Source organism: Acipenser ruthenus, chromosome 21, assembly GCF_902713425.1.
Source record: "Acipenser ruthenus chromosome 21, fAciRut3.2 maternal haplotype, whole genome shotgun sequence".
Taxonomy (NCBI): Eukaryota; Metazoa; Chordata; class Actinopteri; order Acipenseriformes; family Acipenseridae; genus Acipenser; species Acipenser ruthenus.
This window is the reverse complement of record NC_081209.1, coordinates 16016845-16033010: the sequence shown is the minus strand read 5'-3', so window position 1 is coordinate 16033010 and position 16166 is coordinate 16016845. Positions and strand designations below refer to the sequence as shown.

Below are 16166 nucleotides of genomic sequence, written 5' to 3'. Positions count from 1 at the left end.
AAACAAAGGAATGTTAAGTCCTTGTAATACCTCTGTACAAATCCATGCAACAGGGTACTTCAATGACTGTGCAGCTGTGTTGTGCCTTTTTTTCATAGCTGATATCTAGGGCTGTTCATGTTTTGTTTATTTTTGTTTTGTTTATTTTTGGTCACGTGATGTCCCTTGAAAGTTATATTGAGCTGACTCCGTTTCTTAATTACCATGTTGATTGTGAAACAAGATCACTAGTTTTTTCTCCTGAAACTTGAATAAGACTATGATTCTGTTTCATTGATAATGTAAAAATAAAATAAAAAAGGCAGCTCCTTATTTTTAATTCAAACAGAAAGCACACAGTAAGTTCAGTTAAATTGTTTTTCTCAGATATTTTTTTAACATTATCAATGAAACAGAATCACGTCCTCACTCAAGTTACGGAAAAAAACATTAAAGTGAACTTGGGCATCAAAAAAGGGACATCATGTGATCAAAATTAAAAAACAACAAACAGCCCTACAAATAAGCACTTAAGTAGAATAACTTTTTTTTTTAAATAACTGAAACACAGAAAGTAGAAACCAAACACTTTTTTTTTTTTTTTTTGGAAACCTGACACTTGCTCAAGATACTTTTACAAAATGAAATGCTGAGCCCAGCCTGAGACAAAAGAATAAACAGCCTCACAAACAGACAGGACTGGCTACAGCATTCTTTCAAAGCAAGCTGCAACAAACAACTATATCCGATTTAATAAAATTACAGAAAGAAATGGTTTTAAGTCCAAAAACCAAGGTGTCAGGCATGCAACAAGAGCGGCCTGGTTTTCAGGCATGCAACAAGAGCGGCCCGGTTTTCAAAGCTCTGTACATGTTGATGAATAGATCTCAGATAAAACTCCTGAAGTAAATCAACTCATTTACATAGAAAACATTACTGAACAGAATATTCAATTTATTCTGAAATACAAACGCAAAGCATGTTCATTGTTTTGAAATTGATCGAAAACGGTATGCAAGTTGCAGTAAGAAATCTATAGTTGACAGGGTTCCCAGGGATTTTCTATAGCTGGGTGGCAGAGCATTGTAGCTTGAAACACTTCTAATGGAAACAAAGGTGTTAGTGCTCCTGTCTACAGTACCAGGTGTTAACTTAAGATGATTAATAAGACAACAAACTAGAATGAAATAAATTTAGAAATACACTTATTTATTACATGTTTTTGCATTTCAGATTAACATTTCAACGTTTTATTTAAAACTTAAATATACTACAGCAAGGCTTTCAAATATTCTTATTTGGTTTCAGTACACCTGTCACTGCCCATGGCATAAAGAATGAAACGGCGACCCTCCTCTCTCCCTTTTCAAAGCTTCTGCACAATCTTTCTGTTTCTCTGGGTTAATCAATTGTACAGGAGGAAATCCAAAACCACAAAAACAGAACAAAGACAAAGGGAAATCACAGAACTAGAACCGGGGCCCGCTAGGCTTCCCGTTCATTTCGTCAGCTCAATTTCTGAAATGCAGCTACTACCCAGTTTCAACAAGAAACAACACCATGGTTACATGCGCACAAGAATGCTGGTAGTTTTTAGAAAACTTTTTGAGAAGTAATTCCAATTTCAATAGTCATTCTAATTTTTATAACCTCACTTAAGACAAGTTTAACTTGTTTACGCCCCTGCTAGATTTGCTTTCGGAGAGACTGGTGGGCTATGGGCTACCTGGGTGTTGTTTTACTACTTCTTTATATCTGGAAGATAAAAGGATTAACAGTTGAGGGGAACTCTAATTTATTTGAGAAATTGACTTTTTGAGAACTTCAAACAGCTCTTGTGTCCTCTTCAGACCATGCCTCCACGAAGGTCAATGTTAAATATAGAACACGTCTCCTGCATGTCTAATATTATTATTATATTCCATTATATTTTATTTTTATCTTTTTTTTGGAGAATGGTGATGTTAACAACGATTCTGTAAAGTAATGTTCAAATACACAGACCTGCCATTTTCATTGAAGGCGTCATCCAGGATTATCTTCAGAGGGGCGCCCTTCTGCAGCTCCACCTCAGCTGTGCCACTCTGTGCAGGAGACGGCATGCCACACTCGCTCAGCAACTTGAAACACCTGCTCAGCTTGCAGGCAACGCAAGTCTTTCTTGTAGAACAAACTATTTGGGTTTCCATTTAACATCTCTAATCCCGGCTCTCGGCAAATAAACATTCAACATCCAAAAGACAAAGTGATATGGCATTGTATTAAAGGGTAACTTGTATCCTTTCCAGAAGTTGCTATTAAAAGCACTCCCCACTCAGTATCCATGACCATAGTAATGTCAATATCCATGTCCAGTGTAATACTAATATCCCGTGCAGTTTGTTTTTATTGCATGCTTTGAGCCCCAACATGCGTGAAAACAAACTGCACTGCACGGGATATTACTATGGACATGGATACGGAGTGGTAAGTGCCTTTATTAGCAACGTTTTTAACTGAATCATGTTACCCTTTTATTAGAACATTCCAACACTATATACAAAGATCAAAGGGGGTGATGGAAGCAAACATTCAAAGGTTGATTTGCAAATACAGATATCACTATGTTCTATAACATTGTAAGCAGTATCTTCAATGTTGTCTTCAAATATTTCAGAGGAATCATCCTGACGTCTCCACTGACAAGCCTGATGGTGATCGACCCCGGTCTTCCTCCTCGCATGCTCTGCTCTCCAGCATTTCCACTGCTACTTCAAAGAAGTACAGTTCTACTCATCCTCGTCAGCTGAGAGCCACCAATGCCTTGGCATACTATATAGCTGACATCATTACTCCACTGTCCCATGTTGATCATCCCAGCTTCCGCATATTCGTTGAGGCACTGGATCCAAGCTACAATGTTCCCTGCAGCAAAACCCTGTCAAGAGTGTGTCTTCCTGCCAAGCACAGCAGTATCCACAGTCACCTTGTCACCCTGCTACGCTCTGCACCCAGCGTTTGTGTCACTGTTGATGTGTGGTCATCACGACAGATGAAATCTTTCCTGGGCATCACAGGCCATTTCATCCTTGACTGGAAGCTCTATGATGTCCTGCTGGCCTCCAAGAGGTTTAAGGGGCGTCACACAGGAGACAACATTGGTGTTGTGTTTGAAGAGACTATAAACCAATTTGGGATTAAAGGGAAAATTGCCAATGTTATCACTGACAATGCCAGTAATATGAAAAAAGCGTTTCGACTGCCTGGATTTGAGGAGGTGGGTCGGTGTGATAGTGACACTGACAGTGGGGATGAGGATACTGTGTTGGAGAGAGTTGACGTTGTGGAATCCCTTGATGTACTCCCTCATCGTGAAGGCTGCTTTGCTCATGTCATGTTGTGAGTGATGGCCTGTCCAAGTACCAAGCATCCTGGAAAGCCCTTGCCAAAGCTGGTTCTCTTGTATCCCACACCCACAAATCAGCCATTGCAGCTGACATTCTGGATGGAGAAAGAAAGCTTCAGCCTGCAACTGCTGAGCGCTGGAACTCCGATCTCAAGATGATGCGATCCATTTTGAGGGCTGACCAAGATAAACTCAAGCAGATCAATGCACCAGTACAGCTGACCCCAGCAGACATCCAATGCCTTGATGAACTTGTGGCTATTCTGGAACCGTTTGAGGATGCCACTCTCCTCACCCAGGGTTCCAACATTGTTTCTGCCAGCTATGTCATTCCCAGCATCATTGGACTAAGGACCTTCCTGAGCAACTTTAATGCAAAGTACAATGTCCAGCTGGTGAGTGCCCTCAAGGCATCCCTGGAGAAGCGGCTCACCCCTTATGAACAGATGCCTTTCTACAAGCTGGCAGCTCTACTGGACCCCCACTTTAAGGCTGCGTGGTGCCCACAGCAACTACTGACAGCCACAGCTCTTCTCCAGCAGGAGTGTGCTAGGTTTGCTCCACAATCTTCCCAACCCGCCAATGCCCAGGATCCACCTCCAAAGAGAAGCAAATTGTTCTCTTTTTTTTTTCTTTTTCTTTTTTTAAAATTTAGTCGTCGCCAATTATTTTTACCCCGGTTTTCACCCCAATTTAGCATGCCCAATTATTATCTGTATCCCCGGCTCACCGCTCGCAACCCCCCCCCCCCGCCGACTCAGGAAACGGAGGCTGAAACACGCGTCCTCCGAAACACGCGTCCTCCGAAACGTGCTCCTTCCAAGCTGTCATTTTTCGCACTGCAGATCCACAGCAATGCTACCAGACCTATAGTGCCGGAGGACAACACAGATCTGGCGGCTCCGCTGCAGAGCCACAGGCGCCCTATCGGCCACAGGGGTCGCTGATGCGCGGTGAGCCGTGGATTCCCCTGCCGACCTAAGCGCTCCCTACCCGGGCAGCGCTCAGCCAATTGTGCGCCGCCCCCTAGGAACTCTCGGTCACGGTCAGCTGTGACATAGCCTGGATTCGAACCAGCGATCTCCAGGCTATAGGGCACATCCTGCGAGGAGCGCCTTTACTGGATGCGCCACTCGGGAGCCCGCAAATTGTTCTCTTTTATGTCGGCTCCCATATTATCCACTGCTGCTTCCACAGAGGTAACAGACTACCTGTCTGCCCCCTGTCTCCCAGAAGGGTCCGACCCCCTTGCCTTCTGGAAGAGCCACGAGCCCCAGTTTCCTGCATTGGCAAAGCTAGCTGCCAGGTACCTCAATGTGCCAGCCATCTCAGCCACAGTCGAGAGAGTGTTTAGTATTGCTGGCAGGACCTTTAGGCCAGATCGGTGTTCAATGAGCGACTCCAGGTTCGAAACACTAATGTTCATCAAGTGCAATCGCCACGTGCAGTAAAGGCAATGGACAATCATATTGACTTACTTGGATGGGACTGTATTGATTTGTTCATAATGTGATTTCTCATGGTGGGGAAATATGGGTCACTACACATGCTAGGGATTGATGAATTGTGTCACTATAATGCTAGTAATAATTATGGTGTTTTGTGAATTCTATTATTATTATTATTATTATTATTTATTTCTTAGCAGACGCTCTTATCCAGGGCGACTTACAATTGTTACAAGATATCAATTATTTTTTACATACAATTACCCATTTATACAGTTGGGTTTTTACTGGAGCAATCTAGGTAAAGTACCTTGCTCAAGGGTACAGCAGCAGTGTCCCCTACCAGGGATTGACCCCACGACCCTCCAATCAAGAGTCCAAAGCCCTAACCACCACTCCACACTGCTGCCCATTCTAGAACTGTTATCTACCTGTATATGTGCATGTATAAGTAAATGTTGAAATACACTATAGTATGTGTTGTTGTTTTACAATATTTATAAACATATTTGTAAATCAAGGCTAAACTTGAAATATAGTTCAAATTTTAATGGATGATGGTTTAAATATTTACAATCAATTCAAATATATTTCTAAAAACATTTCAATATTCTAAGTCACATATACATTTATTTGAAGTATTTAAATATATTTAACTACTCTTTCTAATACTTCTTCCCAGGTCTGCTGGGTGGTGTTCCACAAGCAGACAGATAAAATAACACTAAAAGAGCTTACGTGTAAAAGTGTTGTAGCTACGCATGGAGGGGGTTTGTGGAACGTGGTCCTGGAAGCTGTTACCAGGGGAAAAGGAAGCACCACATTCCAGCGGGATACTTTGTGGAGCCCGCTAAAGAGACTAAACCTCAGCTATGACACAGGAAGGCCTTTGGCTTTGGGATACAGTGGTGTATGCCCTTTCTAAGCCCCGGTGTAACACTAGATAGATCACCACCTTTGAAAGATCCCAGCATACAGTATGATTATATATATTCTTTGCAAAAAAAGTTACTTTATGCATCAGTTAGGGTTGCTATTAAAACGACAAAAGTAGGGCAATGTGATGTTAGGGTTTTTAACCCTCACTCTGCATTCCCTCCCACCCCCTTACAAGCAGTGGAAGAGGTAAGGCAACACAAGCAACCACAGGCAGCCATCATCCGTTAAGACGAACAACATAGAAGAGACGTCCATCTGCATTGCATAAAGATGGATATTTACAGAACGCATGTGTGTGCTATCTGCCAACATAGTCCTAAAACACTGGAGAATACAGAACATACTGGTATTCCAGCACAACGTATACAGCCCAACTGTGACGGTTAAACTGTATTCTGTTGCTTCCAGTATGACACTGAAAAACTTTTAGTTGATTAGTGTGGTTGGTGCTGCCCTCTCAAACTGACATGACACAGCACATTCCACTTGCCCATGTAAACACAGTTTCATAACGGTGTACCTCATACGCTTCCATTTTTGCAGGTGACAATATCATTGTCATACATCTGTTGCATGGGTGTCCTGTTCTTAAAGTGCTCCCATTCCTCCTATCCATGTGTGACAGAGAAAGAATGAATCTTGGTTATAAATCTTCCTCTCGACCTGTGAGAGCGTGGTGTAAAGGGAACAGAGTGCCCCGGACTGGATAGTCAGACAGTTCATTCCAAGGGTTAGGTTCAAGTTGGCCATCTAGAAAGGGGGCGGAGCTACGGTACACCAAGTCATCGCCCCAGAAGGCAAGCCATGTGGCAACCCCGGATTGGAGGAGAAACAGTTGCACTCGCTAACCAAGGGGGAGTGACTGACGGTTCAAAAGGGGAAGTGGCTAGGTGATCTGTTCCTTTTGTTATGGTTAAGAGCGAACCGCGAAAGGAAAAACTAAACTGTGAGTGTTTTGTTTGTTTGTAGTGTCTAATAATGCTTGTTTGTTCTTGTTAGACGGCTAACACAATCCGGAGCTGTCGCTTAAGGCCAGTACCAAACCCGGACAACACTTCACAACTGTACATGAATAAATTGTATTTTACCACTCGCACTTTAGCACTCACTCTGGACTTGTGATCGTGTGTGTGTCTTGTGTGTGTTTAAAACTGTGTTTATTGTTTTGGGACTGAACCCTGTGTATTTAACTAAGCAATACACATCGTTGTGTATTGCCAGTTCTCATTATTATTTACTGTTGTCAGGTGACTTTGGATTACAGTTAAAACCATCATTTCACCAGTAACTTTGTTGTTTGTCATTCTTTTGAACACTGCATCACCTCTACACCTGCGCACTGCAAACCACTTTGCCACACCATGTTACTGTGAATGCTAATGCCGGCCCATCACCTCCTCCATTGTAAAAGACTGGATTATGCCATTGAACATCTGCAGTTCCATACTACAGATAGTTCTGCTAGGACATAGATTCATATTACAGCACCACTGGTAGTCCTTCTCACGATTTACCATACATACACACTTCCCCTCATGTTGCCTTGCATGCAGTTACCCACCCCCCACTCAACAAACTGATGCATATTAACATGTGGATGCCACACTAGACATTGGTCATGGCAGTGGAATTCATAGAGGTACAGTGTGATGTTGGTGCCACTGTTATGCATCTGTCTTCTACTAGACCTGCATAAGCAGAGCCCGGATGTACACAACCCCCCCAACAGACTGGCATGGCAGTAGACCTCATAGACATTTTGGACCATGATGATGGATGTCTCTTGTGTTATCTGCAGATTTAGTTAATATTGAAACATATTAATAGCTTCAAATTAGTCACAAAACGTATTAAAACGTATTAATCGTAGGCAACAATTGGATTTTTTAATTAATATTATCAAGTACAGAAGTTAGTACGAAAACGTGTCTATAAAAAAAAAAGTGTGTCAACCTAGCCCACAGTACAAATGCATTCCTTACAACTCATAAGGAAAAACATCATTCTATTAACAAACTTAATAAATTAATATCCCAAAAGCATGTCTCTTTTTTTAAATACTGAATTTTGACCATCTGTTAGTAATATTCAAAGTTGATGGAATTTTGTGAGGCAGGAAGACTCTGACACGTTCAGCTTGTTTGATGTGGAACATAAACTATTTTAGTCTTTTGGCTGAAAGTGATTTAGGGATGCTGTTTGTGCATTGTGGAGATTTTGTTTAGACAAAAAGTTCCAAGCAGTAGTTACGTCATATGTAATATAACATTAATATGGGTCAAATATATACAGAACATAATTTTTTTTTTTAACAATTATAACACATTTAAAAATAAGGTATATAAATGATGGACATTGATGAAATGTTTCTGGTTTCTTTTTAATCACTCGATCATTCATCCTTGACCATGACATGCTTAAGTGACTATGACTGAAGCATATGCATGAAATCACTTAATTAGTGAGACAGTTGATTGGATACTGGATATGGAGTGATTTCAGCTGTTGAATTGCAAGCTTGAATAAAAGCAATATCACATGCCTGTCAAGAGAGCAGCACCTTCGTGCAGTCGGCATGTTGGAGGCTGGACTAGGGTAGCGTGCTGTGGCTCAACGTCTTGGGTGCTCACAGCCAGCAATTTCAAACCTGGCAAGACAGTATAACCAGACACACACTGTCAATGACAGGCCACGAACCTGCACCTGCACCTGCTCTAAAACAGAGTTTGTCATTTTTCGATCACATCTAGTGAATTTTATCCAAATGTAAGTGATAAGTTTCTTTTGATGCTCAAATATAAGTGATACGTTTCTTTTAATACTCAGTATATGAAAACATTTCTCTGTACAGTACAGTTTGGCACAAGATATGGGTCTGGTTTTGTGATAAAATATATCCAAAAATTGGGCAGATTCTAACAATGGTGAGCTAGTACAATCCCCATTATCGTGCACAGCTTTCCCAAGACCTCCGCAAGGTTTGGGTGTCAGATGTCTAAACTGGATGCGTCTTGTGTAGCGCACAGGCATTTACAATGGGCGTCATGAACAAGTCTAACCATGCGTGACTCAATACTTCAATCAAAGACAAATTAGTGCAGAGAAGTTTTAAAACTAATGGAAATCCATTTTTTTATGCAGGAAGATGGACCTCCAACAACACAACAGCCCATCAGACAACACACCCCAGGCTATCCCACAACCCGGCTATCCAGAGTCCCGAGGAGGGCAGGGGGGGTCACACAGCGGGGCCAACCCAGGCAGAGGGCTCCTAGCTTCAACTGGGAGGAAAAGAGCCTCCTGGTGCAGGAGGTGATGACAAATAGAAAAGAGCTGCTGGGCAATTTCTTACTGAAACCGTCCCAGAAGAAAAGAAAATGGGAGCGCATTGCCCAGAAAGTGTCCGCTCTGGGGTACCATCGCAGAACAGCAGCAGACATCCAGAAGAGGTTTTATGACCTGCGGAGGGAAATTCGGACGAAGATGGCGGCTCTGAGGTGTGCCAGGGTGATGACAGAGGGGGAGCTGCCCCCCAGGTCTCCATTGACAGAGGAGGAGCAGTGCATCCTGACAACGCTGGACGCTGTCGCCATGCAGGGCATCGTAGGGGTGGACACTGCAGAGCCACAGCTCACAGCATGTAAACACAGCAGTCCTACTTACCACAGAAAGAGTCGAGAAGATGGGAACTCTGCCTACAGTGACAATGAAATACTTACTATGGAAGTTGGTTCACGGTTAATGGAACTGCCATATTGGAGAACTTGTCTCCTGCTTGATTCTTATTTTTCCCATGGTATCAAATGCAGTATCCATATTTAAACAACATTGTGAAAACTGGGCTTGATACACATGGAAATACTGTAAGAATGTGGCAATAGACAAGTTAATTCCTGCAAATAGAGCCTGTGATCATTTCAATAAAGATAAAATCACTTTCAAAGTACAAATTTCATATTTGGCTGTCATGTGTCAAAATTCCCATCTAATAGTCATTTGTCCTTTACACTGAAGCCCTAACTATATACATTTGTTATGCACTTTTTTTTTTCAACTACTGCTGACCAGTTAACCAGTCGCAGTCTCAGCTAGGCCCTTATAGAATAGCAGTGTGAATTATTTCCAGGTAAGACCCTGAACATGTTTCATTAGTTGTGGTAAGGTTGTAAAGTTCCACATTTTACAGCACGGGGGAATCCCCTGGATTACATCACCACCTCTCTGGGGTTATCCCGGCCGGGGGAACCCCAAAAACAGGCTGATGCAATCCAGGGGGATTCCCTGGAAAATCCTCCATTCAGTTCCAGCAGTGGCTTATCTTGGCGTGGTATAAATGAATCAAATCCACCCCTTTAGCACTGAAAGAGTATTACAGATCGGTAAGAAACCGCTTACCCAAGGATTACACTTTATTTACAGCTCTGCTCTCTCATAACACAAACACTGGTGTTTGTTTTGTTATCTGGCACTCTACCCAAGCTACTGTAAGGCTAGTGGTGCCATCATTCAAATTGAACCCCAGGGCTAGATGCGCTTTTAGTGCAAGTGCCGGTAAGCACTGTTTTGAAGATGAGAGAATCGCATTTGAAGTTTGACGGTCTGTGATTCAATAGAGTTAGCAGGTTCTCACTCTGACTGTACCATACAAATAGAGGGCCTTAATACCTGAAACTTCATTTCTACTGTTTAAGCCACTTCCTTGCAAGATAGTTCACCTGAACAGTTTTTTATGTGAGTGCAGCATACATGGGTTTCATTCCTTACAGGGAGGGAGCAGCCACGCAGGACCCCATTCACCCAGGTGGAGCCGCGTGTGTTACAGGGGCTCATCGGTATAGACACTGCAGACCCACACCTCCTCACAGGTGAGTACAGGGCAGGGGCTCATTGGAACAGACACTGCAGATTACCACAGCTAATAATTTAAGAATAATTTTTTAACAGACTCAGACATATACAATAAAGCACTTCAATATTTGTAAAAAATCTCATAAAACCTTTAACAAGGGTAGAATGTAATAAATGGTGCGTACCTAGTTAAGGTAGCTCAAGGTTAGTGTTAATTGGGGGTTGTGTAACCAGCCGATGGGAAGGAAATGCAGTTTGTTTGAAACTCTTCATGTTTTCAGGCATCCCAGTGTGCTTGCATGTTTTTACAAGAACTTTAACTGATATCTTATAAACATTCAAATACAAATATGAGGACCAACAGAATATAAGAGACCATCACAATTGTTATGGTCTGCATTCAGATCAATATATCCAGGTTTCTGTATTTTTTGCAGCCAGTCGAACAGCACATGTGTTGAGCTGTGAGGTGCTGCCAGTGAAGGAGGAACAGACAGCATCACTGTCTCCACTAGCCTCTCCTGCCCAGACTCCCTCCCCAGCCCCCAGCCCTCCACACACTCACAGAGACACGTCACTGATACAGAACTGTCCCAGAGCGGAGGCACTACACTCCCCCACCACCAGCCCCTCACCTCCCCCTTCACCTGCAAGACCAGCCTGCCCCCCAGGGCAGCTAGCAGCAGACCCCTCCGAGCTCCTGGTCCAGGTTATAGAGGCACAATCGTTATCGGTCAAACCCGTTAGTCAAGTCACGAAGCGGGGGAAGCCGAGACAGAGGGCTCCCCGATTCAACCATAAAGAAAACCGCCTCCTTGTCAAGGAGGTTGTGAACAATAAGAAAGAGCTGCTGGGCAACTTGGTACTGAAACCTTCCCAGAGAAAACGAAAATGGGAGCGCATTGCTCAGAAAGTGTCCGCTCTTGGGTACCATCGCAGAAGAGCAGCAGACATCCAGAAGAGATTTTATGACCTGCGGCGGGCAGTTCGGACGAAGATGGCGGCTCTGAGGTGTGCCAGGGTGATGACAGAGGGGGAGCTGCCCCCCAGGTCTCCATTGACAGAGGAGGAGCAGTGCATCCTGACAACGCTGGACGCTGTCGCCATGCAGGGCATCGTAGGGGTGGACACTGCAGAGCCACAGCTCACAGCATGTAAGTGATGGGGGGGGGGGGGGGGGGTCAGGGCAGTGAGCCAAGCTGGAATAGAGGAGGAAATCTTAGGTACTGCCACAGCCATTGCAAACACTGGAATGGCTTTATTCTTTGTTTTTGAACAGATCTAGACAATCAGCATAACTTTTTTTTTTTTTTTTTTAATCTGTGATAGATTAAGAGAATTAAGCAGTCTAAAAAAGGGAGCAATCTTCTCCTTGAAAAAATCACATACCAGATTCTGCTGAGTGGACAACCCTCATTTAGCTATCACCACAATTTTAAGCAATTAACTATCAATAAAAAATGAAGTACTATGCACGTGTTATTATTAACTGAAATGGCTGAATTAGTGTTACATAACTCCAGCAGTGTTACTTACCTTTGCTGCAGTCAGTGTACATTTTCCAACTTTTACTCAGGATCGTTTGTCAGGAGAAAAATCATTTCTCTTATGAGGACCACAGTGTGTAAGAAGATTGTGCCGCAACAATTTCTGTACTTGATTTCGGTCAGAGCACAAACATTGCTTTAAGAGGGAGCATGATCTGGATACACTAGCTTGCTCATAACAGATTCTGTTTCTGATCTGGATACACAAGCTTGCTCATAACAGAGATTCTGGTTCTGATCTGGATACACTAGCTTGCTCATAACAGAGATTCTGGTTCTGATCTGGATACACTAGCCTGCTCATAACAGATTCTGGTTCTGATATGGATACACTAGCTTGCTCATAACAGATTCTGTTTCTGATCTGGATACACAAGCTTGCTCATAACAGAGATTCTGGTTCTGATCTGGATACACTAGCTTGCTCATAACAGAGATTCTGGTTCTGATCTGGATACACTAGCCTGCTCATAACAGATTCTGGTTCTGATATGGATACACTAGCTTGCTCATAACAGAGATTCTGGTTCTTCTTTTCTTTTTTTATGATTTTTCTTCTGTATTTTTTGCAGCCAGTCGAACAGCACATGTGTTGAGCTGTGAGGTGCTGCCAGTGAAGGAGGAACAGACAGCATCACTGTCTCCACCAGCCTCTCCTGCCCAGACTCCCTCCCCAGCCCCCAGCCCTCCACACACTCAAAGAGACACGTCACTGATACAGAACTGTCCCAGAGCGGAGGCACTACACTCCCCCACCACCAGCCCCTCACCTCCCCCTTCACCCGCAAGACCAGCCTGCCCCCCAGGGCAGCTAGCAGCAAACCTCTCCGAGCTCCTGGTCCAGCTGCTTGCCGCACAGAGGGATGGGAACTCCGGGCAGGCCAGCATTGTCAGGATCCTGGCCTCGATGAAGGAGCAGCAGGCGCAGCAGTTGGGGGTTCTCCAGAGCCTGGCAGAGAAGCAGAGTCACATGGTGGAGCGCCACAAGGCTCTAGAGCAGCGGCTGGGTGAGATCAGCACCAGTCTGAACCAGCTCGTTGCTGGCCTGCTCCCCACTCTGCAGCTCCTGAGTTCAGCTGCACAGGGCCTGCACACTCCCCTTGTCTCCCAGCCCTGTCCCCCTCCTGCTCCTGACTGCTAGCCTTCCTGTCGGTGTCACGCTATCCACAGCTCTGCTACGGGGCAAAGACAGTGATCATCATGGGCTTCTAAAGTTCCTTTCATGGCAGAAACTGTCGCAGCTGTCAGACTGTAGGGTAGTTCACTTTCTTTTTATGTCTTTCACTTCCAGAGGGCGGGTTTGATTCTGGTTTAATCCCAATTGATATGAGTGTAATCCACAACAACATGTATTCAGTGCTAGTGTCCTCCTCTGCTTGAGGACCAGGCCTGACTGGCAGGCAGGATTGAGGAGAGCCGTGAGGGGAAGCTCCCGTGAGCCAGTACCATCGTACCTCACCTTTCAATAACTCTAAACATTCATTTGTAATTTTATATTATAAGCATTCTGGTTGTGATGTGTTACTTTTAGTTTCATGTTGTAGAACTGGATAAATACATGTTCTTGTGCAGTTCTCTTGTCTGGAGTCTTTTCTACGCCCCACTGGGGTCAGATTTCCTTTGCGAGGAGGATATAGTGGAGGCGGCTGGCCATCTGCATGTTCGTTTGAGGTGAAATTTGGAATTAACACTATCAAGCAGAAGTTACTAAGACATCAGATTCTGGGGATATAAGGAGGTGTCTGTTCATACATGTGTCTGTCTCCGTCACACTTCAATGTTTGAATATATCGGGAGAAGTGCTTATCAAGCAAACTCTTATTCTGTACCATTCTGTACAATGTCTGTTAATGCAGTCGTGGATATATCTGGAGAAGCACTTATCAAGCTGTGATTAAACATGTCATTGCAAACTCTTATTCTATACCATTCTGCACATACTGTTGATGTATGTCATGGTCATCCACTTTTTCATCATGGCCCAGTTATATTGTTGCTGATAATTCATTAAAAACTGTGCTACATGTGAAGCATACTGTGATTTGGCATTACAATGCACCACATGTCGACCTGTTCCTATCCAGTTTTAAATAACTTTAGTATAACAGAGGCAGAAGTGTTAAAGGGACTAGGAGCTCTTAAAATATACAAATCCCCTGGGCCGGATGACATCCTCCCAATAGTACTCAAAGAAATAAAATAAGTTATTTACAAACCGCTAACCAAGATCATGCAACAGTCTCTTGACACGGGTTGTACCGACAGACTGAAAAATAGCAAACGTAATACCGGTCCACAAAAAGGGAGACAAAACCGAACCAGGTAACTACAGACCAATAAGCCTGACTTACATTATATGTAAACTTATGGAAACTATAATAAGATGTAAAATGGAAAATTACCTATATGGTAACAATATCCTGGGAGACAGTCAGCATGGTTTTAGGAAAGGGAGATCGTGTCTAACTAACCTGCTTGACTTTTTTGAGGATGCAACATTGACAATGGATAATTGCAAAGCATACGACATGGTTTATTTAGATTTCCAGAAAGCTTTTGACATAGTCCCGCATAAAAGATTAATTCTCAGGGATTATTATTAGGTCCTCTGCTATTCCTAATCTACATTAATGATTTAGATTCTGGTATAGTAAGCAAACTTGTTAAATTTGCAGACAACACAAAAATAAGGAGTGGCGACAAACACTGTTGCAGCAGCAAAGGTCATTCAAAATGTTCTAGACAGCATTCAGAACTGGGCAGACACATGGCAAATGACATTTAATAAGAGAAAAGTGTAAAGTATTGCATGCAGGCAATAAAAATGTGCATTATAAATATCATATGGGAGATACTGAAATTGAAGAAGAGAACTATGAAAAAGACCTAGGAGTTTATGTTGACTCAGAAATGTCTTCATCTAGACAATGTGGGGAAGCTATAAAAAAGGCCAACAAGATGCACAGATATATTGTGAGAAGTGTTGAATTTAAATCAAGGGAAGTAATGTTAAAACTTTACAATGCATTAGTAAGACCTCGCCTAGAATATTGTGTTCAGTTCTGGTCACCTCGTTACAAAAAGGATATTGCTGCTGTAGAAAGAGTGCAAAAGAGCAACCAGAATTATCCCAGGTTTAAAAGGCATGTCGTATGCAGACAGGCTAAAAGAATTGAATCTATTCAGTCTTGAACAAAGAAGACTACGCGGCGATCTGATTCAAACATTCAAAATCCTAAAAGGTCTAGACAATGTCGACCCAGGGGACTTTTTTGACCTGAAAAAAGAAACAAGGACCAGGGGTCACAAATGGAGATTAGATAACGGGGCATTCAGAACAGAAAATAGGAGGCACTTTTTTTACACAGAGAATTGTGAGGGTCTGGAACCAACTCCCCAGTAATGTTGTTGAAGCGGTCACCCTGGGATCCTTCAAGAAGCTGCTTGATGAGATTCTGGGATCAATAAGCTACTAACAACCAAACGAGCAAGATGGGCCGAATGGCCTCCTCTCGTTTGTAAACTTTCTTATGTTCTTAATTACGCAATATTTATTTTGACCCCCTTATCTCCAATTAGATTTGTGTTTCATTTACTAATACGTTGTGGTCTTGTTTTTTTCTGGCAAAATCATTACATGCACTGACTAGATCTCTTCTAAATCATGGGAAATTAGGTAATTCTGCACAACAGGGCAGCAGTGTGGAGTAGTGGTTAGGGCTTTGGACTCTTGACCGGAGTGGGTTCAATCCCAGGTGGAGTTCATTGCTGCTGTACCCTTGAGCAAGGTACTTTACCTAGATTGCTCCAGTAAAAACCTGACTGTATAAATGAATAATTGTATGTAAAAATAATGTGATATCTTCTAACAATTGTAAGTCTGCTAAGAAATAAATGAATAAAATAAATAAACTACCATTTATAAGCACCAGATGGCAGCCTAGTTCGCTGGCTATAGTGCAAACTGCATGATTTGCTGCTGCTGCTTTCAACACCCAGTTCTGTTTGAGAACGTACTTC

The 16166-nt window shown here is 42.9% G+C and overlaps 1 protein-coding gene across 3 annotated transcripts in view; it reads left to right on the top strand.

Moving 5' to 3' along the window:
• LOC117427937 (uncharacterized) overlaps positions 1–16166 on the top strand; it is a 35515-nt gene extending 19349 nt beyond the window's left edge. Inside the window, exons 5-8 of one of the 3 annotated variants that reach the window (XM_034046335.3) lie at positions 8893–9391; positions 10518–10616; positions 11037–11753; positions 12719–16166. In XM_034046335.3, the coding sequence (XP_033902226.1) occupies positions 8893–9391; positions 10518–10616; positions 11037–11753; positions 12719–13287 (1884 nt within the window). In that variant the 3' untranslated portion in view covers positions 13288–16166. The remainder of the gene's footprint in view (positions 1–8892; positions 9392–10517; positions 10617–11036; positions 11754–12718) is intronic. The other 2 variants (XM_034046334.3, XM_034046337.3) reach the window with 2 other exon arrangements.